Below are 25,403 nucleotides of genomic sequence, written 5' to 3'. Positions count from 1 at the left end.
AACCGCTATAGGTCTGGTGGATGTGCGGCGGCATGCGCACCCTTAAGAGAAGCAATATACCTTCCATTCCACTGTACACAACAGTTTATCGAGGATTGACTACTTCCTGGCATTGGGGGATAACATGCTACACGTAGACACTGTAGACATCCACCCTAGAGGCATATCGGACCATTCACCGGTCACCCTGTCGATCTCCACCCAAGAAAAATCACGTAGACGGATTTATCCCATACAGGCCGCGTACCTTAAGGTCCCAAAGGTCAGGAAAGCACTCAAGACGGCGACGACGCAATACTTTGCGGAGAATGCAACAACGGTGCCTTCCGCAGCAATTTTGTGGGAGGCATATAAGACGGTGCTTAGGGGCCAGGCCAGAGTTTCGATCACGGTTCACAAAAAGGGAAAAAGCGACTGAACTAGCTGGTCTGGAACTGGCGCTGGGGGATGCGACAGTAGCATACGAAGCGCACCCTGGGCCCGACACGACCCGTGCCCTACACATCCAACAACAACTGTACACAGAACATTTATGTCATCAGGTGAAGGGACAAATTACTGACACACAACACAGAATCTACGATATAGGAGACACGACAGCTAGGATGCTGGCCTGGCTAGATAAAAAGGGAGGCAGCTCCAGAGGTATCCAACGAGTAAAAGACAGACGAGGGGTGGTTCACACGAGCCCCGAACTAATAGTGGAGACACTTGCAGACCACTTCAAGGAGGTGTGCACACCAGACAGGGGGTATCTGCTGACATGGCCAGGGCGGCACTAGACTCTATCCAAATGCTAACACTACAGCCGGAGAGGTTGGCGGACTTGGACGCCGACATAACTACGGAAGAAATACAGAGGGCCATACGAGCGTTAAAGCCGGTAAGGCGCTTGGGCCGAACGGTATCCCGATAGAATGGTACCAAGCCACGTCCGAGAGTCTGAGCGACTACTTACTTGCTATGTACGCAGACTGCTTGGGGAAGGGCGAACTTCCTCATGACCAAAGAGTGGTGACTATCGTCGCAATCCCTAAACCTTGGAAGCCAACGGAAGAGTGCACTTCCTACCGCCCTATTTCTCTGCTTAACGCAGAAGTTAAAATACTGGCCAAACTCCGAGCTACCCGGTTGATGGCACACCTGCCTGACCTTATACATCCCGATCAATCCGGATTCATGCCGCATAGAAACACGGCAATGAATTTACGCAGAGTACACAGAGTGTTGGCAGGGGCGGAATTGATCCCCGAACCGGCGGTCATATTGGCACTTGATGCGAAGATGGCTTTCGATTTGGTGGAGTGGAATTATCTATTCGAGGTCCTGACACGTATGGGTTTTGGACCCAAGTACATAGCATGGGTCAGGCTGCTCTATGCCAAGCCAGTGGCACATGTGGTAGCAAATGGCCACATTTCGCGAACATTCCCGTTGAAGAGAGGCACCCACCAAGGCTGCCCTCTGTCGCCGTTGCTCTTCGCAATCGCCTTGGAACCTTTAGCGAACCTGATAAGGTCCACTCCACTGCTGAAAGGGATATCCTGGACAGTGGGGTGGGAAGACCGCCTCTCACTATATGCGGATGATATGCTGGTGTACCTGACAGACCTGGAGCGTAGTGTTCCAGCGCTATTGGCCCTCTGTGATAGTCTCGGGAAAGTCTCGGGATACACGCTGAATTGGACTAAATCGGAATGTATGTCTTAAGGGGCCCAATTCCGGCGTTAAACGTAGACTGCCCCTTGAAGGTAGCCGGCTCCTCCTTCAAATATTTGGGAGTCCATGTCACCATGGATCCGTTAGAATTTGCCCGGAAGAATTTAATGCCGCCCTTGGAGCGGCTTAAACAGGACGTTGCGTATTGGGCAGGGCTGCCCCTTACGATGCTGGGTAAAGCAGCACTCTATAAGATGATGTCATTGCCCCGTTTTTTATACATTCTGGAAAACACGCCATACCCGGTGGAACCAGGATACTTCAGGAAAGTATCAGGGTTGGTGGCTGGTCTTCTGTGGAGTAGTCGGCCGTCACGCATAGCACAGGTTAAAATGCATAGGGGCTGGTATGACGGGGGGATCGCACTGCCTAATTTTAAACTGCATTACTGGGCGGCGCAGTTGAAGCCCATAAATCTGTGGCTGCATGCTCCCCAGAGCGACCCGGCATTCCAAGCAGACAGGGCGCAGCTAGGCACCAACACTTTCATAGCCCCACTATACGACCAACGAAAGGTACGCAAACTGGTGGGCCCCACAAAACTTACCGCAATACTGTGGCACACAGCGCAGACAGACGTGGGATGGGAAGGAAGGTTAACCAAACTCACCTTACTGTGGGACTCTCGGGCTCTGGGAGGCCTGCGAAATAGTAAGGGTTTCTCACATTGGGATGCCATAGGGATATCTACGGTGGGAGACTTATGGGAAAGAGGCACGGTGGTCCCCTTTGAGCAGCTGAGGGAGCAATACAAACTGGGAACTCGAGAGTTGTTTCAATATGTCCAGATTCGGCACTCATTACTTACGGCCATTCCCCCCGAGACGGAGGTCCCAGAGGCTTCTCCACTTGAGGATTGCCTTCTTACGGACTTCATGCCGGAACGGGCGACTTCCCTCGTCTACCGCAAGTTACTTAATAAATTGCCAGACCCCATGCATACACTGAAGGACAAATGGGAGGGAGACGTAGAAGCTATGGACGAGAATGACTGGAATGCAGCACTGGCGTCACCTAAGGAGGTCGGCATCTCTGCTAAATTCCGACTGGTACAATTGAAAATTCTACACAGGGTGTACTATACCAGAACGACGCTACACCTCATACGCCGAGCTCAGCACCCATACTGTCTTCGTGGATGTGGTGAGGAGGGCACGTTCTTCCACACAATATGGGAATGCCCACGCATTCACGAATACTGGAGCAAATAATGCGCACGATATCGCAGACTGTGGGGACCTCGTTAGCCCCGGAGCCACGAAAATGCTTACTAAATGTATGGGGACCCAACGATTTGTCCAGGCATGGACAACAATAGGTTACCCTAGGCATGATAATCGCAAAACGGGACATAGCGCAAAAATGGGGAGCGACAGAGGTGCCAACAAAAATGCAATGGTGTATGAATATGGACAGGGTGATGATTACAGAAAGGGCGGTATATGCAGGCCGGGCTTGTCCAAGGAAATGGAACAGGATATGGACCCCATGGAATGTATACAGGGGAGAGATTTGTGAACTCTTAACGGAGGAGGACGCACTAACATCAGATGATGACGAGGAAGACGATTGAGGGAACCTAGAAGTGGGAGCGGGGAGTGAGGTGCCTCGGGCGGGGAGGGAGGGATTGAGAATCGGCAGGTAGAAAGTAGATGGGACAGACAATGCAAAGCCCCAGTAGGACCAGACACACGTTACCACACACAGGCATAACTGGTTGAGTGCGTTACATGGGAAGTAGATGCATCCTTGCGATTGGGCACACTCTTAGGTTCGTCGTATAAAGACAGACTCCAGTGTTACTTCTGACAGTCGATTATTTATTCAAAGATTTGTCATGTTCATGTTCATTAGTTGAAAAAAAGTTCCAAGATTCATATATCCCAATGTTTATTGCGAAATGTTAATTGACATTTCCAAAGGAATGCTCCGATGCATTTCAGGCAGAGAGTGCCCTTTGTCAAGGAGCTCTGTGAACACAATAGAAATGCTTTTACCTTTCAAAGCATAACACATATAAACTTGCATTCAAATACAGTACGTTGTATTAGACTGAACAACATGGAAGGGTAATATACCTTATATACCAAAGTGACAGCGTGAATGAGGTGAGGGGAAGTGTAGATCTGGTGTAGGGAAAGGGGGAATATCTGAGAATACACTTACGTGTTGGGATCATGGAAGGTCATGAATCTCTAAGAGGGAGAAAGGAGTAAACGACCTGTTAGAGAGGGTAAGACCCCAGCGTTAAGAAATGGTAACGCGGGTCTCAGTCAGAGCTCCAACTTACTTTAGGATGGAGGGTAGGTCAGCCTGAAGGTTCACGGTCGGTTCGCTAATGGTTCGCGGAGTTTTAGCGGAGTGAAGACGCCGGTGTATGTAGCTACGCGGAGTGGTGGGCTATGGACACTGTAGGGAGACTGAGCAAATGGCAATGGGTATGGCGGCCATCTTGAAGAGGGGTGGTTACTCAGGGGAGTGTGTGGAACAAATGTAAACAACGTACGAATGAGAACAACATGCAAAATTTATACTCAAGCAGAGGGAACAAAAGATACGGGGTGAAACATATGTACCACAAGTGGTATTATAGGAAGCAACTGAGTTTGATCCGGTCATTGAGGCCGTGCGCCACGCCATCCATTTTCAGTACTATAGCACACACAGGCATAAACATCGTGGCCTAGACCGTTCTTAGGATTGTTGACATCGCTTTCCTTAACGGGGACACTACCAGACAGAGTTAGTGGTAAATACTTAGTTTCCTGACGACCTAAAAGTGGATTCTTCATTGTTATGTTGTTTAATGTTATAAAAACAGAAAACCGAACAGAACTAGATCAGCAGGCTGCTGCGACTTATGCACCTTCATTACGTTGCGACTTAGCCGAACACCAAGCTTGGAGGTCGATAGGCGGCACTCTCCTGTTGATTTATACTTGTTTTAATAATGTCCCGGCCGGCCCGTGGGTTGTAGGCCTATAGCTGTGTAAAATACTAAAGTGCAATAAAGGTTTTTCTATAAAAATAAAAAAAAAGAATAACCTGGTGGTAGGCAGATTTAAGGTCAATCACAGAAAAAAATACTTTGTACCATTAACAGCTGCCAACAACTCCTGTATTCTGGGCAAGTGATATGTATCCACCACAATGTTCTTGTTCAAAGATCTACGGTCCACACACAACCTCAAATTTTGATTTGTCTTAAGAGCGATAACTATGGCAGAAACCCACTCAGAACTATCAGTGGACTCAATGATGCCTTCAGAACATAAAGCATCCAAGTGATATTTTAATTTCTGACACACACCAAGAGGTACCCTACGCACTTTATGCTGCATAGGCGCAGCTCCTTATTCAAGTTTGATTTTGTGTGTGAAACCTTTAACCTGTCCAACTTTATTCTGAAAAACCGTCTGATGTTGAGCTAAAACAGCATCAACAGGCGACTTGTTAACAGTCACATTTTTGATCTCAATGTTCCTTAATTGAATTTGACAATCTGTGCCAGGACACTAAATCTCACCCAACTTCCCTATTATGTTTTTGCCATCAATTGTAACATAAATCTTGGTAATGACAGTACGTCCTTTAAACTCTAAAGTGTCTTCAAAACAAACTAGCATATGAATATCAATATTACCAAAAACCTTAGGATTAACATCAGTTTCCTTAAGTTTGACATTAACCCATTCTTTCTTTAAAGAAAACATCAGACAAAATAGTAATGGGTGACCCTGAGTCAGCTATAGCTCCAAGAACCACATTGCCAATATGAACAATACCCAAAGGTGCTTTAAAGGGAAGAGCAAGATTGTTAACAGTGTGATCAAATGAAGAATCCTAAACAGTAAGAAGTAGATTCTGTAAGTCATGCTATTCATTAGATATATTATTTACAGTAGTATTCAAAACCTTTTTAGGTGCTCTGTATACACTCTGGAAGTGGCTATACCCGCTGAACTTAACACATGTCTACCTTAAAGCAGGACAATTAGCCAAATTACATTTAGAGTCACACCTATAACAACTACATTTTGTATCAAACGGAAGAAGCAGCATTGTTACTCTCTTCAGTAGTGATGGCCTTTGCAGACTCAATGGATCTTTCAATTCCTTTTGCAAAATCCAATACTTCAGCTAATGTAGGATGGCGACAAGCAAGAAGCCTCTCATGCACCTTTTTGGGTTCACAATAAAAAAAAACTGATCTCTAATGCAGAAATCAACCTTAGACCTAAACTCACAATTAGGAACTAAAACCCTAAGAGCTGAAACATACTCCTCAATAGTCTCATCTGGGAGTTGTTTTCTTTTATGAAAAGAGTGTCTTTCAATCATAACAATAGGTTCGTCTTCAAATTGTTTCTCTAACTTTGCTACAGCTTCTTTGAAAACGTTCCATCCATCCCCTTCACTGCTAGGTGGAGTTATAGGTACAAGATTCTCGAAAAATTCTATAGCTGCTGTACCTAGGAAACTAAATGGAATAGCTGTCTTCCCGTCAGGTGAAAAATTACTGCCAGCTACACCTACAATATAATTCTCAAAAGTCATAAACCATTTCTTCCAACGCAATTTTGGTTTAACTGGAATCTGCAAGAAAATTGCAGGTTTATTGAATATTTGAGAAGCTGCCATAGTAAAGTAATGCAATAGAAATAAAATGAAAATAAATAATACAATAAACAGCAACCATAAAACAGTATTAAGAAATACATCTTTAAATATGCACGTAGTAAATGTACTTGTCAAAAGTGTGCATAACAATGTTGAAGTAAATAAACTGCTCTAAATATGCACATAATAAATGAACTTGTTAAAAGTGTGCATATCACTGTTGAAGTAAATAAACTGCTCTAAATATGCACATAGTAAATGCACTTGTTAAAAGTGTGCATATCACTGTCGAAGGAAATTTGAAAGCATAATATATGCACATAGCAAATATACTTGTTGAAATTAGTATCAAGTGCTGTGAAAAAGTATAACAGAAAATGTTCTAATAATATGGTAGCCTAAGAAGTGTGTGCATGACTGTAAAGATTCACAAAGAAAGAAGGAAAAAAAATACCAAAATAAACAGGAGTCCGGAAGAATAGTGTGTGAATCAATGGATCCGCACCGATAACGGTAATTCTTTTGAAATAACTGAAGAGATGCACACGGAACCGTAGAAAGACTTGCTGTGAGGTAAACAGTTCCTGTGTGAAATAGACGTATTCCGAAGAAGATTTAATATGGCCGCCACTTAACGTGATTTACGTGATGGAAACGTGCTCGCTGGAACACAGCGTTGAATCTCCTAGCAACCCTGTGCAGACTAAATATGGCCGCCAAGTAACGTGGTTTACATGCTGACAACATGCTCGCTGGAACGCAGCATTAGATTTCCGAGCAACCCATCCGACGTCAATCACATTGAAACGTCACAGGAGGACAGAGAGACGATAGACGAATGCTGGAATCATCGTTCTCTGCAGAATCCTCAGCACATGCAGGCATTCACAAGTGCATAGACCACAACAGCCAAACGGTAAAGTTTGTAAAAACACAGTAACTTAAATAATCGCTCGTTGAATCGAAACGTAGACAAAGGCAACAAATTCCGAAAAATGTGTAAATCACCATAAAATTATCTCTTGAGAGTGAAGTAGACGGAAAGCATTCTTCGTAAAAATTTAGGGGGCATATAAGCAAGAACCTCGTTAAAATGATAGTTGTTATAGCGGCAGGAAACTGCTGCTAAAACGGCGATAATGGGCTTGCTAATATGCGTTATATCATTCCAATAGAAGCCCAGGTTAGATGTCATGTACATCTAACCTGGGCTTCTATTGGAATTCTATAACGCATATTAGCAAGCCCATTATTGCCTTTTTAGCAGCAGTTTCCTGCCGCTAAAAAAAGCGATCATTTTAACGAGGTTCTTGCTAATATGCCCCTTTATTTCCAGGAAAAAAAATTAAGCACAGTGGGTCGGCACTAGCAGCTCGTTGCCATTTTAAAGAAGCAATGGAGTGAGCAAGTATATAAAAAAATAGGTATTTATTTAAGTGCCATAAAACGACCCACTGGTGCAGGAGCCAAAGCGTCCAGCTCTAGAAATCTCCAACTGCTTCTGCCTCAATTCAAACAAAGCTCTTACATCAATGAATTCTAACTTGCCAAACCTTACATCAGTGAATTCTACATGACATAAATGAATTCCAATGACAGAGACAATTCCATGTTCTTTAATAAACATAAAAGAAAGAGAAATGATACGATTACCACAATTACGTTAATATAATTAAAAGGAAATTCTCAGTTTGGGCATTCAACTCGTTTTTCCCCCTTCTAATATTCCGTGTTGTTTAAACTAAGGGGAGAGTAAAAGCTGGCTTAATCAGATGGTCAATCAAACTCATCTGTACTAAAACTATTAAAGGATTATTAAAAATAGCACAATAAAGTGCTGCAGCGTAAACGCCTAATGGGCACTTTAAGAAAATGCAGGCAACAAAGTTATAAACAGCAAGATCCAGTAAAGGTATCACAAAATGTGCACCAGTTAACGCTGAGCACTTGCTGCATGATGTCACAGATACTCGTTTGAGACTTTCACGAGTCATGCCCGAATGTCCACTTCACCTGCGACATCAAAAGGTGCATGTGTGCAAAGTGACAGATTACATTGTCCATTTAACGAATTACTGAAGTGCATATGTGCAAAGTTACATACAGCAATATCCAGTAAAACATCCCAAAACTAGGTGCACCTGTTAACTCTAGGTACTCGCTGCGTGACGTCACAGAGACTGATTTGGCCTGTCTGTGTCTATCGTGTTTCATAACCAAAAGTCCACTTTATTTGCGTCATCAAGGAGAGCATTTGTGCATACGAACCATGAGTTAAATTTATAGCTTTGTTTATTTACATTTAATTTTCAAATACGGATTGCAAAATAGCTCACCTGCATTGCCACCTGTAAAAGTCTCATATATCAGTTTATACTTTTCAGATTCTCCGGCGATTTTGAAGGCGCTATATTTGGCAAACGAGCTGTTCCTCTCGAAATCCGTAAGATCAACGCGAAGCTCATTTGTCCCTGTTAAAACAAAACCGATGAATTATGTGCAAACAGGCACCAACTAGGTCAGGCCACACGTCCATCTCAAACGACAAACTTGCAGCAAGAAAGACAGCTTATTCTAAGCACGCCTGGAATAATTTATCTTTTGTTCAGAGCGGAGCCGATTGAAAGACAACCCTTAAGACCTTTGCTTGCTGAAAGCCAGCACACTAATATACCTGATCCTTCCTTGCACCAGACTGCCAATATAAGGAGCTGGGAATGAGAAACACTTAGCAATTCTATTTACTGTGATGCAATTCATGTACCTCCACATTTGCATTTACATGTTTTATCATAGGCGATAACGCCACACTTGCTAAATATGGCTTAGCCATCCCTTTTAATTTTTGTATATATTTCCTGAGACCATGATATGCTTGTAGCCTCACTCTCTTTGGAACCTCAGTTATCCTAGTTCTATGTGCAACACCATATCCGTCTGAGGATGGTAAGGTGATTAATGCATGAAGCACAGGGAGAAGATAAAATAACTTTTTTTGGTAACCTGTCTATCTAATGCATTATGTATTTGTAATTGCATTTATATAGTGCTTACTACCCCTGACGAGGCGTTGAAGCGCTTTTTCAGCGAGAGGCACACTACTCCGGAACCCATAAAGGATTAGAGGTGAATTAGTATAGTGAAAATCGGAAAGTAATTTGAGTGTTGGATATGTTAGTCGGGTATTTGGATTGAAAAGGATTGTGGAGGGATAGAGAAGGGCTAAGGGTTTGCATTTATATAGCGCTTGCTACCCCTCAATCGCCTCTTACGAAAGGGCCAACAAGATCATACCCACTTTCCTTCTGACAAGCTTTTCTTAGTCACATTACCAAAGAAATGCAGCTTGTCACACAATGTTACATTTGAAAAGGTCTGGAACTTTTTTAAATTAAATAGTTAAACTGATGTAATTTGTGTAATTCCCTATTTTCTCATTATGCAAAATTTCCGAAATTACTTAAAAATGTTATTCTCAATGTTATGAACAATTTTTCACACAATAGACTCCTTTGGGCAAAAATCATCTTTACTCGAACCATTCTCCTGGCACCATATCAACAGTGAAAAAGTGATTTGAGAAACCTGAAAAACATATTTCTCTCTAGAAGCATACTTTCCCCAAAAAATTGCCACATTTTACAGGAAAGAAATATGCAATTTCACCCATATATACTTTTTAAGTCTCTCGGTGACTTACATGCCTTTCAGAGTTGCTCTTATGCAGATGAACATTTCCCCTGCCCTTTTACTTGATTCAGTAATTGATGACTCTGCCAGGAGGATCTGCTATATCTAGTTCTGTGCGCCCTGTTCACACCTCTTTGGCATTTTGGGGATAATCCTGATGAGCTGCTTTTTAGGTCTCTGGTACAGATAGCTGGCAAAATAACTTTTGTGCCCAACATAAAATTGAAAACCACATTGTGTCCACTCCATTCTCATGATTTGATGACTTTCTTGTCTGTTTGCTCCTAATTGTATGGCGTTCCTACTTATTCCTATGTTTGTCTCTCTCATTGAGCAATTCGGTCTCAATGTGTCTTGATTGATTGAGATGTATCCTTCCTCGACTGCATCAGCAAATTGAAATGCACGAGGAACAAAATTCTCACCCCCTTCTCTCCCTGTGCCCCTCGTTTCCTGATTTCTTTACTAAAACATTCACCCAAGTGCCTGCTTGACTCCCATTCTCTCTTTATTCATAATTCACTACTGTATTGGTGGATGGTCATCTTTAAATAATTTGCTTGCATGCACATGAGCCATCTTGGCAATCCCTCTAAGATGGCTGTCAAGCGTAGTATGCACAGCCACCAAAAATAACTTAAAGATGAATACCATACCTGTGCTTATATGCATGCAAGGGACAAACATTTGTGCACATGCACAGTGGCAATCTTGTAATACTTTTTAAAAGAAAAGCTATTCTAAGATGGCCACTGTGTGTTCACATAAATGGGGGGCATCTGTTGGAATAGGCATGAACAAACCAAACACTATTGATCCTGCATCTGACTAATGTTAAGCACTTCAATCTCAAAGTCCACTAAATCATCAAGTCCTGTGCCAATCGCCTCCGAGTCCTGCTGCAGTTAGGTCCCACTGGAAATCCAGAGATAAAACTTTGTAGAAAAGTGGAGGCAGCACCAGGGATGAAGTCACACTTCAGCCAGTATGGTCATTTCAAATTCCTTTATTCTTCTTTGCATAACAAAACTGGAGAACAGCCAACGTGTTTCATTCTCTTTATCGGAACTTCATCAGGGCAAAAAGTTTATTGAATGGACCACGTTCCAATTGATGAATCAGGGTGATAGTAAGCCAAATTAGATGGACAAAGTGGAATCCGGTTTCTAAAAAACGTCACCACACTATTACAGCTTGATTCTGTTTACTGCAATAGCTCACTGAGGGTTATCCAACACGATTCTGTTATGATTTTCTGGGCCGCATGCATCCAGTATTCACGGGGTCCGAAAATAGTTCCATGTATGTGTAAAAGCGGAACTGGTTTAAAGCTGAGTTATTTTTCAAATGGTGATCACTCTAAGTTAACCGGAACAATTCTATTTGGTAATACAATCCAAAATATGTCCAATGTCCAGGGATTTCGAAGAAAAATCCGCTCAAATGAAGATTTCTTCTGTGTCTGCATTCACAATGATGATATAATAACTAGAAGTTAGAATCCAACTAAATTAAAATCGGTCATCCGTATAAGACGACTGCTTTCCTGTACCGCGGGTTTTGGTGTACACATACCCTCTAATTCTCAGAGCGTTTCGAATCCAACAATTGTGGTTTACCATAACCTCTTTTACATAGAAGGATGGGCGTCTTATACGGATGAACAATTTTATTTTAGTTGGATTCTACTTTGTAGTTACTATATCATCATTGTGAATGCAGACACGCAAGTACATCTTCATTTGAACGGATTTTTCTTCGGAATCCCTGGACATTGGACATATTTGGTTTATATTACCAAATAGAATTGTTCCGGTTAACTCAGAGTGACCCACCACTTGAAATAGAACTCAGCTTTAACCCAGTTCCCCTTTTATACATAAACAGAACTATTTTAGGACCCCGTGAATACTGGATGCATCCAGCCCAGATTATCATATCAGAATTGTGTTGAATAACCCTGAGTAAGCTATCGCAGTAAACAGAATCCAGCTGTAATAGTGTGGTGATGTTTTTTAGAAATCGGATTCCACTTTGTCCGTCTAATTTGGCTTACTATCGCCCAGATTTATCAATTGGAATGTGGTCCATCCAAAACACCTTTTGCCCTGATGAAGTTTCGATAAAGGAAACGAAGCGCGTTGGCTGTTGTTCTGTTTTGTTATGCAAAGAGGAATAAAGGAATTTGAAATGACCATACTGGCTGAAGTGTGACTTCATCCCTGGTGCTGCCTCCACTTTTCTTCAAACCAAATACACCTAGGCAACACCTATTGGCTTTCCAATGCTTATTGTACCATGTGATCACTGTGAGTCCCTTGCGTGGGTATCTTCTGCTACCCAACTTCTAGATATAGCCTTGAGTCTTGGCAAACCATCCCTATTGAATGAACAAAATCCAGTTACTCAGGTAGGATATGATGGAAAGGAACAGTAAATACATCATCAAAATCCAAAGCGAGTAACTAATACAATACCATGTGATGTTAGATAGTGAAGATTATCGTTTCCCAACCAGAACTCTGTCAGCCGGTTGCCAAAGCCTCGCTTATATGTCTTCCAGTCCCGTAAGAAATCCACTGATCCATCCACCCGTCTCTGGAACACCTGAAAGGAAAAAAGAAAAAGGAACACAATCATGGCTGACACCCAAGAAGAGGGAGGAGAACATAGAGAAAGCAAAGACCAGAGGGTCGTTTCTTTGGACTTTTCACATGAGAATAATACACTTGACAGTGAGAGCACAAACTTCAAATCCTTTTCTGAAGGCAAGGGGTTGACTGAGCACTACATTTTCACAGGCTTTGTTGATTCAAGAATCATTTTAATCAGAGGAGGAAAATTGTACCTCCTCTAGAGAACTCTAGAGCAGCATGCAATGTTATTTCAGGACTAATAGGGAGCAAGGGCCACGTGTTTCATGAGGCATTTAGGGAATATTGTGAGTTTAAGCAAACATTATATGAGCAGGAAATGAACCCACTGTGAGCCTCTTTATGAGCGACACCAGCAATCCTGATGAAACGAGTAACAGCATATGTAGGCTCCATGGGGATTGCATGTTGCAGTTTTCGCCTCTAGATATTTGCTGAAACACTTGTAGAAATGGGGAAACTGTCAAAGCTATACCAATTCATAGATGTTATTCCCCTAAAACTGAGACTGGTGAGCATTCCTAACACCTCCTCCCCTCACCAGGGGACATATTGGTCCCAATTCCTCACAACTCAAAATCACACCCTTTAAATACATTGTTGGAAACCTAAGCATATAAACCGCCAAACTTTTAAATAATTAATGAGCATGTTACAGAAAACATTTGTGATACCAGGACTATATAATAGATGTACAGAATTGTCAAGCACAGGTGTGTTCTCATCCCATTTTTTCTATCTATACTAATATAATAAAGAGAGAGCCCAAACTTTTGAGGCGGGTAATCTCAGGAACCACAGCCCCAATCACAACACCCAATACAGCGTTGGAAAGGGCAGTTGCAGCAGAAGGACATAGGCTATGCAGACGTCCACCATATACATTTAAAAGGTAAAAGAACCGGGCTAGCAAAGTAGTCCCTTGTGGGCATGTCTGCGTTGTGCTGTGGGCGTGTGCTGGGGGCGCGTGGTACGTTCCGTCCTTCATGCCATGTCTCATATCGTGTGCTGTGGGCGTGTGCTGGGGGCGTGTGCGGGGCGTGGGATTTCGGGGGACAAAAACGAGCGTTGTGCCCAATATTTCAATGTTTTTTCTTCCCAGGTTCTGCACATTCCAGCTCCGGGTGTCCACCCTGCTCCCTTTAAATACCCCTGCACCCCATAATCATAACCCAGCCTTACTCCTTAAAATACCCCAACACCCTTAAACACTAACCCATCTTAACCATATAAATATACCCTGTACCCCAAAACCCAAACCTAGCCATGAACCCTATAAATACCCCTGTACCTCAAAACCCAAACCTACCCCTAAACCCTAAAAATACCCCTGTACCTCAAAACCCAAACCTACCCCTGGACCCTAAAAATACCCCTGTACCCCAAAACCCAAACCTAGCCCTGAACCCTAAAAATACCCCTGTACCCCAAAACCCAAACCTACTCCTGAACCCTAAAATACCCCTGTACCCCAAAACCCAAACCTAGCCCTGAACCATAAAAATAACCCTGTACCCCAAAACCCAAACCTAGCTCTAAACCCTAAAATACCCCTGTACCCCAATACCCAAACCTAGCCCTGAACCCTAAAAATACCCCTGTACCCCAAAAGCCAAACCTAGCCCTGAACCCTTAAAATACCCCTGTACCCCGAAACCTACCCCTGAACCCTAAAAATACCCCTATACCCCAAAACCCAAACCTAGCCCTGAACCCTAAAAATACCCCTGTACCCCAAAACCCATACCTATCCCTAAACCCTAAAACTACCCCTGTACCCCATAACCCAAAACTATATCTGAACCCTTAAAATACCCAAACACCCCAAAACATATACCTCAGTACCCCAAAACATATACCCCTATACCCATACTTACCTTATTCAAACATTTAAAAAAAAACATGCTTTTACCATTCATGCATTTACAACGAATTTCGTTTTAAATGTATGCATGGTAAAAGCATATAAAATGTAATGCCATGCGTTATAATGGCATTGCGGAGTCATGGTACTTTCGTAATGAAAGTATGCGGAGTGATGGTATGCGGAAAGAAAGTTGCGGAATAATGGGTGTTGGCTCAATGGTTAGAGCGGCAAAAGGAGAAGTGTGGCTCAATGGTTAGAGCGGCAGACCCCGATGCAGAGGTCTAGCCCGGGACCAGGGTTCAATTCCCTGCCTCGGTGGGCCTTGGGCTAAAAAATTCCACTGACCTGATAATTCTTACCTCGGTGCCTATTCCAATCATGGAGTCCCACTCTGCAACTCTGGGCAATAGCTTGCTTAATCTCCACAACGGCCCCCACAATGCTAAGGATGCCTGGCCTCCACCTTGGGGGTTCCCAGGAGTGGTCACCTCACAGGGAAAGCCAGGATGGGTTCCACAGCGGTATTCGTACAAGCGCCTTGAGACCCTTGCGGGTGAGTAGTGCGCTATACAAGTATCAAATTTACATTTACATTTACCCTCCCCCGGTAACTACATTGGTGGCACGGCGGCCCACATCTCCAGCAACATACTCATATTTTTTCACCACCGATTTGAAAAATGCACAGGTCTCTCTCATTGATGGCCAGCACCGACATACACTTTTAGACGCATCTCCCGCCACAATTTATAGAATTGCGAACTTTAGAGCTGGGGAGCTACGTTCGAATCTCGGCATCAGCTCAACATGCTGTGATTCCAGGCAAATCACTTTGTCTCCCCGTGCCTACCACAAATGAAAGTGTTCTTCTGTAATGTAAATTGTGCTCATGCCATGTTGTTGAGTTCGCGCTATATAATATTGCAAGGAAAAATAAAGTAGGCAAACTCGATTTCACACACTACTGAACGCGCACTCTTAAGTGCATCAGCAGTGCACTGTGAATCGGAGCGTTTCACAGGCCTGTCACAGATAAGAAATGCTATCAAAACAAAATCATACAAAACAATATACTACTGGCCGGCAGCAATTCATACCCGGACAACGTTGGGACGGGCTGCTAGTTGTATATATAGCTGGCCTACCAGTAGGTGTAAATGTAATTGTTTTTACCACTAAGATGGTGGTGGGGGAACAATCCTTGCATTGTTGTATGCAGACTACACCGTACTATTAAATCAAATGTAAGCCGCAGAAAGGAGCATTACAGTTTCATAATCCAAGGTTGTCAGACTGGCATCCATGATGTAGTATTCCCCAGATCATTTTGCCTTCACGCCTCCTGTTTTGTTGAATTCTATTTTGTTGGCTTTAGGACTCTGAGCCCTTTACCACTGTTAACCTGTGTGAAAGTACTTGTGCTATCTCCCCAAAACATAGTAAAATGGTCTTACACCTGATTTGCACATGTAATGTACTTGTAGTTACCCTGGGTCTGTAAAGTTAATGCTACTAGTGGTCCTGCAGCACTCATTCTGCAACCTACTAAAGTAGCATTTTTAAACATGTCTCAGGCCAACCAATTGCACCCTGTAGTGCAGTTTTAAACTGCCAGTTTTACCTGTCAACAGAAAACTTTTGCAGGGCTTAAAACCTCATTTTTAATACTCTTACCTGACCCCCTATGGTAGACCCTAAATGCTCATAGAGCAGGATAAATGATATTTCAAAAACAAGACATGTGGTTATATGTTTTACTTGTCATGATAGTGAAAAACTCCTAAATTTGTTTTTCACTATGGCATATGAGTTCTATTTCTCCCATTGGCTAACCCTGAGGTACATTACTACATTTATTAAGTGTTAACCTTGGATTGGGAGCAAACAGTTTGGAGGCTTGACAGGGGAAGTGATGAACTTTCCAGAGCCAAATACAGGTAAGACTGGGTATTTTCCCTCAATCAAAGGCAACAGGTATGAATATTGAACCCCCAGAACCACCCTTCAGTACACTCCTGGACCTGTGGAAGATTTAGAAGAAGGACTATTCTGCTGCTCTGCTGCCATAAGTACTGCCCACTGGACTCAACATTCTCAATAACCTTACTTCAAGAATTTTCCTAAGTCCAAAGGTAAGCCATGACTGGGCTCAATCCATCCCTTGTTTCCAACCCAATCGCGGTCAACCTTAACTTGTAACTTTGACCCAGTCTTGCGTGATCAGATACCTGCAGTTGGTGTTTTAAACCTTTAGGAGCTAAATTTCACTAAAAACTCATAACCCCTGTTCTACTGATTGTATTGAATATGTTTTTTTTTTGTTTTTTTAAAAACTTTATTGTGCAAATCAAATATAGTTACAAGTATGGGCCTACAACCACAGGGGCCGGCCGCTAAGGCACAGAAAAGCAATCATTGAATATCACAAAGCTGCGGCCGATCCCCTAAAGGTCCGGCAAAAATACAGGATATCATTCTAAGCAACACAGGATGGAATCAGGATATAGTTATTTTTGTTTTTTTAGAAAAGAACAAAAAGACTCACAAACACCCCATCCCACCCCCCAACCAACACCCGTTACAACTCCCCCCTCCCTCCACCCCTGCAGTAGACTAAAAAGCCACCCCAACATGCAGTGTGCCTGTCGCCCTAACATTACCCACTCTACAAGAAGACCCTGGAGGAGGAAAGAGGCCCGTCCCACCCGCCACCCTGAAGGGAACATCAGTGAAACATAGCATACAAAAGAAATAGAACCCAGTTGAGCAATGTCTAATATTCGGAGATCAGGCGCCAAAGCATCACTTCTGTACAGGCTCACCACCCTCGGCACCACCAGGGTGCTCAGTCCGGTCGTTCCGGCCAGGCAGGGAATCCAGCCAGTCACTCACATTCTCCGGCCGGCCGAAAAAGAATGTCCGTTCCGCGTACTCCACACGAAGCCTGGTAGGGAAAAGCATCGCGTACTTCAATCCTAAGTCACGAAGCCGTCGCTTAACACCCTGAAAGCCCATCCTTTGCCTCTGGACGAGCTGAGTAAAGTCCGGGTAAAAGTTAACTGTGGAATTCTCGAATTTCACCGGGCCGCTCACCCTCGAAGCCTGCAGGATAGCGTCACCATCCCTGAAATGAAAAAGTTTGGCGATGATAGGCCTCGGAGGTGCACCCGGTTTAGGCTTTCCACCCGGAACACGATGGGCACGCTCCACTGCGAAGAACTTGCTCAGTCCAGAAGGGGCAAGATGGTTCAGGACAATATCTTCCACCAGGAGATCCATCGAGTGAGTCTCGGGGTTTTCCGGAACACCTATGACGCGGATGTTATTGCGTCTTGCCCTATTCTCAAAATCCTCCAGCCGATGAGACATAAGGTCATTAGCTGATTTCAAATTGCCAAGTTCGGTGTGAAGTTCCGACACATCGGCCGTGAGGCTAGAAGTCTTCAGATCTAATGACTTCACCTTCTCGTTGGTCTTAGACAGGTCGGCTCTGATCAGGGTGACACCGATGGCAACCGTGTCAATTTTATGAGCGAGAGCCTCATACTGTTGGCCGATGGTCTCCTTCATGTTGGTGATGGCGCCCATGATGTCCTGCAGGGACGGATCAGTAGGGGCGATTGAGTCCTCCTTGGCGTCCTCCGGGGAACAGCTGGTGACTCCAGGGGATCCTTTGGATTGAGTGTACCGGTCCATAAAGTTGGATTGGACCGGTCCCCCACGAAGGGGCGTCTTAGTCTTCCGTTTTTCGACTTCGCCCCTGGCTGCCATGCTGGAAGATGCACCCCGGAGGGGCCCGCGAGACCTAGTGAAAATGGCCGCCTGCGGGCAAGTCACCAACAGTCCACAAAAACTGGCTCGTGTGGCCAAGGCAGAGACACGACTTAACCCAACTGCATAGATGATAAAATCTCACTCACACTGAACAGAGGCTGGATAGATCTCCGACCAAGCGGAACCTCCTCGCAATCAGACCTTGCCAGGACCCAGAAACGAAACCGAAAGTTGGAGTAGGGCAACCGGGAAAGGCCCCTCTGCTCTGCCGTTGTTATTCAATTCCGTCCCGGCCTCACAATTCGCCAAGTCCCCGGCTTGCCGCAGGGTGGGCCTCAAAAGTTCAAATCGATATAATTTCGGTTTCCCGAGTCCGAATTAAAATTTGAAAAGAGTTATGAAATCAGCCAAGGTTCCTCTTCAATAATCCGCCCAAGAATTCAGGATGTCGTCAGGATAAGTTGCGAGGAGTGGTGAGGGTCCGGGGAGCTCTGTGCTCACGCGGCCATCTCGGATGCTCGCGTAGCTCCTCCTCCCGTATTGAATATGTTTTGATGCAATTTTATTTATCGAAATGTCATCTATTTTTCTAAACTGGTTTGGAATTCTTCTTGTGTTGTATTTTAACTATATTACTGTTTCTGTGCTGCATAAATACTTTAGACATTGCCTCTAAGTTAAGCCTGACTGCTTTTGTGATAAGCTACAAGGGGGTTAGGCACAAGTTAATCTAGTGGCGTTTGTGGTTCACCCGGACAAGGACTGTGATTGCTACATCAGTGCGGCTTCCACCCCCTCAAACAATAACCCAATTTCTTAAAAAGGTCAATGATTTAAATTAGGGGTCTCCAACCTTTTCTGTATGAGAGCTACTTATGTTCAATGAAAAGCACTGAGAGCTACTAATATTATTAGTATTGTATAATTTAAGTTTTTTTATATGTATAATATTTTAACCAAGCCAACACTTTATAATTTAATAAGCTGGGGTGCAAAACAGGTGAGCTACTCAGAAGTAGCTGAAGAGCTACAGTTGCTCACAAGCTAATGTTTGGAGACCCCACAATCATGATGAATGTTTAGAAAGAATAGACCGAAATTTTAAAATGCGTAAGCATGCTCAAAAGACACTATTCAGTTAACAGATATGAAGATTTATCAAACGCTAGGTGATGCATAGCTGCAACACATAGGAGACTTGTTTGAGGACTGTAAGTTTATAACCTTGGGGGAGGCTCACTCTACCTTTAAGATTAGTTGAGGGCAGCACATGCAATAAAGTAAGGTACACAAAGCATCGAAGGACATGTGGCCCTACTTAGTTAAGGGGACTAAGGCTCCAGATCAGATATTAGGCACTCTTAAGGGACTAACACTTTAAAAAAAGAAACCACAAAGTGGGTGAAAAGCCCAAATGTTGTCCTGCTGTTAGCTGACAGTAAACTATCAATCGACCGGCAAAGGCAGGAGGCTCTTGACATAGTTCACTGGCTGAGGAATACTGAAAACTGGTCATCTGCTGAGGAGGCACATCTCAAATTGATCAGAAAGGATGAAACATGCAAGTGTGATTTATTTTCTCATGCCTGGACATCAGGAATGCTACTCATGTAATGGTACCGAAAAATCTACTTTCCTGTCTTTAGATGATCCAAAATCTGGCATATAGATTATTTTCAGAAGAAACCAGAAAACATCTCCAGCCGCTCACTGCCTCTAATGGACTCAATAGAACCTACTGAAAATCTGAAAATCCCTGAAGACTTTGCTTTTCAACAAACAGAAAGTAGTCAATTACTGTTGAGGGGTTATACGACTCACATTTTGCTCACATCATTTACTTATTGTGCCTCGTTATTATGAACATTCATAAAGCAGGCATCTATTAATGCAAATTTCATCATTTGGGAACTTTCCCAGGGAATGTCCTTCCTTGATGGACAATGGGCACAATTTTGATTCTGGCTAATCTATCCACCATATCTATCATATTTGGTGAAGTACAGTTTGCAGGAGGATCTGGGTCTACTAAGATGTTGTTCACATTTTGATCTTCCATTGAGTACCTTAATTTTGATGTTTCCAGTTTGGGTAGCCCTATCAAAATGATCTTTAATTGGGCGTTATTTCTTTTCTGAGGAGACCTTCCATACTAGAGCCCAAACTCATCTTGTATGTTCGTAGCTGGGATCTACATTCCTGCCCCCTCTCATGCTTCCTGAACCGATGTTTATTTCTGCTGGGACCATTTATAATCCTTGCCTACATTTCCAGGGTATCGGGAAAGTCCAATTTGGTGGGGTATCACCCTGCATTTATAGTTAAAACATTAATCCTGTAATGACCCTCTTCAATGTGTACCCAGTCACAGTAGGCACATGAGATTGTGAAACAACTGGTGGGCCTGTCAACTCTGGACAACTGATCCTTTCTATGTGGGAGCAATGACAACATTTTGAGAAATTTGTAAAGGCTATTGACTTTTTGTACACCATTACACTTTACAGCCAGGAATAGAGATTAAATACATCACCATTATAGTAATATAAGTATCTATCAGGGCTTGCAGTAATGATTCATTCAAAGCATCACACATTAACTGGAAAACTGCCAGTCCTAGTGCTCAGAGTCTGCTTCCCTTGCCTCCGAGTGAGTGAACGGCGAGTGGATTTAGTTGTTGGCTTGAAGTGCCTCTATTGGTCCTTCAGACATCCTAAGGCTATGCCACTTATAGAATAAAGAATTCCTTCAAAACAAATTAAAAGTACATAACTTCTTCCACTACCCCAAGAGTAGGGGAAAAAATCCCTTTCACAATTCAATAGTGTGTGTTGATTATTGCTAACCCAGTTGCTTTTTAATTTTTGTAATGTTTTGCTGTGAGGCCTACTGTTTGGTAACAGTTTATCTGTATTGAGGAGAATGATTTATTTTATTTTCTCTTGCTGTTTCTGGTGAAAAATGGCAAATTATTTTTGATGCGGTTGACATAGAAGTGTCATCTGTACAAGTGCAGATTTGGAAGGGTCCATAACATGGTAAGGATTTGAATCATGTATTATAAAATGGCAGGATTTTATTAATAAACAGCTGCTTCAATGGTGCACACACTATCCGTCTAAATCATTTCTGACTTACAATCCATCCTCCTCCATCAGTGTCCATGTCACAAAGCACAGTCATGGGTTTCCCATCCTCAGGGTAGATGGTGTACCAGCCACTCAGAATGGTCCCTTTCTGCAGTAGATCCTTGCAATTCCTTGCCCCTGCATCCAGGTTTGGTGATGATAAGATAAGGCAAATAGAGCAGAAATGAATTACAATAATTTAGGAAACTCACACATGCTTATGCGTATACATTCACACACCCACACAAAATCCCCAATACAGGCTATTGTCAATCATCCATTGAGGACATACCAAAATCCACAATAAAGCACCTTAAGGTAACATTAAAGAAAGTGAAACATATATACTAACAAGCTACAAATTATCATGCACTTAAGTTGAATCACTTACTTCATTGCTTATTTGGTAAGTACTTCAAAAAAGAAAAAACTAAACAGAAAAAATGCTGCATATTCAGTTCCAGCCTGCCACCAGGTCAAGGGATACTAGGACTATTATGAGATTCCAGTTAAGATTGAGTCTCTTTTTCCACTCACCTTCTTCCCAGGTTTTTGAAACCAGTAATGTGCCCCAAAAAAGTCCTACAGTTTTTGCTTTTTTCCAAGAGGTAGTCCATTTTTAAATTGTTTGTGGTTTCCGCCTACTTTTAGTTTGTGGTGGAAACAGGTGGGAAATCCACGGGTGATCCTAAAAAAGCTATTCATTTCTGAAAAGTAGTCAAAATTCTGAATTCAGCAAGTGGTCCTTTGTACAGATCCCTCAGGGACCTATTACGAGTCAGGTCGTGAGGACCACCAGATTCATGGTGGCACTGCAATGGCAGATCCAGCCACCGCTGCACCAGCAGTCCAACTGCCCGATTACAACTCATGCGGTCAGACCACCCTGGGACCGCCAGCTCTGCTAGGGAACCACCGTTCCCTGGTGTAGGAGTGGTGGTCAGATGTCACAATATGCTTGGCAGGACCGCCACAGTCCCACCAAGCATATTACGAGTTTCCTCTCCGCCAGGCTTTTCATGGTGGTTTCATCTCCTGGCGGAGAGGAAACAGTAGTCCTCCTGTGCCTCAAACATGTGTGGATGCACGCAGGGGGGCATAACATGTGCCCCCCTGTGTGCATGCACATAGGTTCAAGCACGGCATAGACTTTCGGATCTATGCAGTGCAGAAACCTTGTGGTATGACCCCATTGCGACGCCTTTTAAAAAAAAAAAAAATCTTTTTATTAACAAAATCAAAAGAAAAAGCAGCAGGTACCACAGAATAATACATACAGAATAACAGTTAGGGATCACAGGGACTCCAGTGCTTCTGCTACGTCTCGAACAACTGAAGGAGCACAGACATCCCCCCAGTATCTATTCCAGGCTCCCAAACTTTCCCCCACTTCATGGGACAGCCCCTAGCAACATACACCGACCTCTCTCTGTACATGCACCAATCCAGGCCTTCCATCCACCTCTCGATCCGGGGTGATTGACTGGCACCCCACAACTGAGCGAAGTTACGCTTAGCAATCATACATGCCAGGGTCACCCAAGCTTCCCATAAGCACTCAAGTCCATAGGCTCCCAAACTTTTAGGACACATCGTTGGGCCTCCAGCGCTATCTCCACCCCCAACACCTCTCGCATCCTGTCGTGAATTTTAACCCAATAATCCTGTATTTCTACACAATGCCACAAAATATGTATAAAAGTTCCAGTCTCTCTACACCCCGTCCGGCACTCCCCACTCTCCGCCACACCCATATGCACCAGCCGAGGCTCCGTGACGTAGGACCGGTGAAGAATCTTCAATTGCACAAGCCTGAGTCTCATTTGGATGGCCACTACCTTTGGGGAGGAGACTGCCTCCCTCCAGTCCTCATCCTCTAATTCCAAGCCATCAGCGCCCCACTGCTCCCTAATGGTTGGCAGCGGATCCCTCATATTATTGACAAGTTTTTTATATATATATTAACAAAATAGTCTTTTCGGGAAGATGACCGTCCAACACTCGGTCCTCTAAGGGGGGAGGCGTCTGGGGGTGTGGTGCCTCTGGGGATATGCGCGAGTAGGGCATGCCTAACCTGGAGGTATCGAAAACGCTTGGTTTCCTGTAGATGATACTTTTCCTGGAGGGCATCGAAAGCAAGAACTGTGTCCTTTCCCCAAATATCCTTGATCTGCAAGATCCCGATGAGATCCCATTTGTCAAAGCCTTTAGTTTTCCACATTCTTCCCAGCCTCTCCGAATTCCATAACGGGGTGGCAAGGGTGAGTTTTTCATCCCACTTACGATGTCTAGTAGCCGCATGCCACACCTGTACTGCATGAGCCGTCGGTCCAGCAAGGGGAAATCGGCCAGCTCCGGCATATAGAGCCCTCGTGAAGTCCCCCCCCAGACACCTGCCCACAGTCCATCGCATATCCGGGGTCCGCGGGAGACCGGTAAACAGCGTGGTTCACCGCCGCTAGCTGGGAGGCCCAGATGTACTTTCGCAGGTCCGGTAAGCCGATCCCTCCATCATACCATGTAAGGGTGGGCGTAAAATCCGTTTCGCGGGCGAATTTGCGGATTTTCTGCGATTTCGCGATCCGCGAATCTCGCGAAATCGCGGTAAAATCCGCAAATCAGCGGGGACGAATTTTCAGCAGGTGCAAAAGTTGAACCTAATTTCTTTGTAACCTTTTACAAAAGGGTTACAAACAAATTAACTTCAACTTGGACACCTGCTGCTAATTGCTTCCTGGCGCCTCGTTATCTACTTGCAACTATTCTCTGACCCTGCTCTGACCCTTGAAGCAGGGTCAGAGAATAGTTACAAGTAGGCAACGAGGCACCTGTCCAAGGAATTAAACCTCATCAGGAAGCACTTACAGATATAAAAAACAGGAAGAAGGGAGAGGATGGCAAATACATCCATTTTGAGTTGTCAGGAGGGGTTAAACTAAAAGAGACCTTTACAGCACAATTTTCATATGCATTTTGCTTAAAATAAAAAGCTGTATGTTCTGTAGGGGCAACTCAGGAATCTGACCCTTCAGAAATCCGGCCTCTCTTTCTTTCTCTCGTTCTCTCTCTCCCTCTCTCTTTCCCTCTCTTTCTCTATCTATCTATCTATCTATCTATCTATCTATCTATCTATCTATCTATCTATCTATCTATCTATCTATCTCTCTCTCCCTCTCCCATAAACAACTGCATGGGTAACTTCGCTATGCAAGCAGCTCGCGACGACGCAAAAAGCCCCGCGAACACGCAAAAAACCCCGCGAACACGCAAAAAACCCCGCAAACATGCAAAAAACAAAAATTCGCACAAATTCGCGAATTTTGCGGATCGCGAATTCGCAAATCCGCAAATTCGCGGATCGCGAATTCGCAAAATTCGCCCATGCTTAATACCATGGGAGAATAAGTTTAGAGAAGGCAATGCGAGGCTTGCCCTCCCAAAGAAGCTGCTGTTGGAGGGCCCCATTTTCTTTGAAATAAGATGACAGCACCCGGTCCATTGCGTTTTGAAGCGCATATAAAAATCGAGGGAGGGCCATCATCTTAAAAATCACCGCCCTACCCAAAAGGGAAAGCAGCAACGCCCTCCACCTTGCCACACCTTTCCGAAATCTGGCCAGCGGGGGCCCAAGTTATTAGCGTATCTCAGCCTTGGGTCCAATGTCACATATATGCCAAGGTATCGGAATCCTACTGGTTCAATATGTAGTGAGCAGGAACTCGGAACAATCGTGGGATCCCCGCTGAGAACAAAAAGCACTGACACCGACTTTGACCAATTAATGGCGAAGCCAGAGCATCTCCCAAATATATCCAGGACATCAAGAAAACAATTCAGAGAGGTAGAGCAAGATATCGTCCGCGTAAAGCGAGATCTTATCCTCCCATTCTAGCGTCCAAGTAGCATTCTAATCGATCTATCCCAACGGACCCACGCCGCCAGCGGCTCAAG

The 25,403-nt window shown here is 43.9% G+C and overlaps 1 protein-coding gene across 1 annotated transcript in view; it reads right to left on the bottom strand.

The window, feature by feature from the left end:
- Positions 1-25,403, bottom strand: part of LOC147710453 (ficolin-1-like) — a 300,012-nt gene that overhangs the window by 76,563 nt on the left and 198,046 nt on the right. The window contains exons 8-10 of the mRNA XM_086921140.1: positions 21,463-21,590; positions 12,507-12,636; positions 8,676-8,810 (exon numbers count right to left, since the gene is read on the bottom strand). Coding sequence (XP_086777266.1) covers positions 8,676-8,810; positions 12,507-12,636; positions 21,463-21,590 — 393 coding nt within the window. The remainder of the gene's footprint in view (positions 1-8,675; positions 8,811-12,506; positions 12,637-21,462; positions 21,591-25,403) is intronic.

Source organism: Lissotriton vulgaris, chromosome 5, assembly GCF_964263255.1.
Source record: "Lissotriton vulgaris chromosome 5, aLisVul1.2, whole genome shotgun sequence".
NCBI classification, from domain to species: domain Eukaryota; kingdom Metazoa; phylum Chordata; class Amphibia; order Caudata; family Salamandridae; genus Lissotriton; species Lissotriton vulgaris.
Note: the sequence above shows the minus strand (reverse complement) of the source record. Positions and strands in the feature narration are given on the sequence as shown.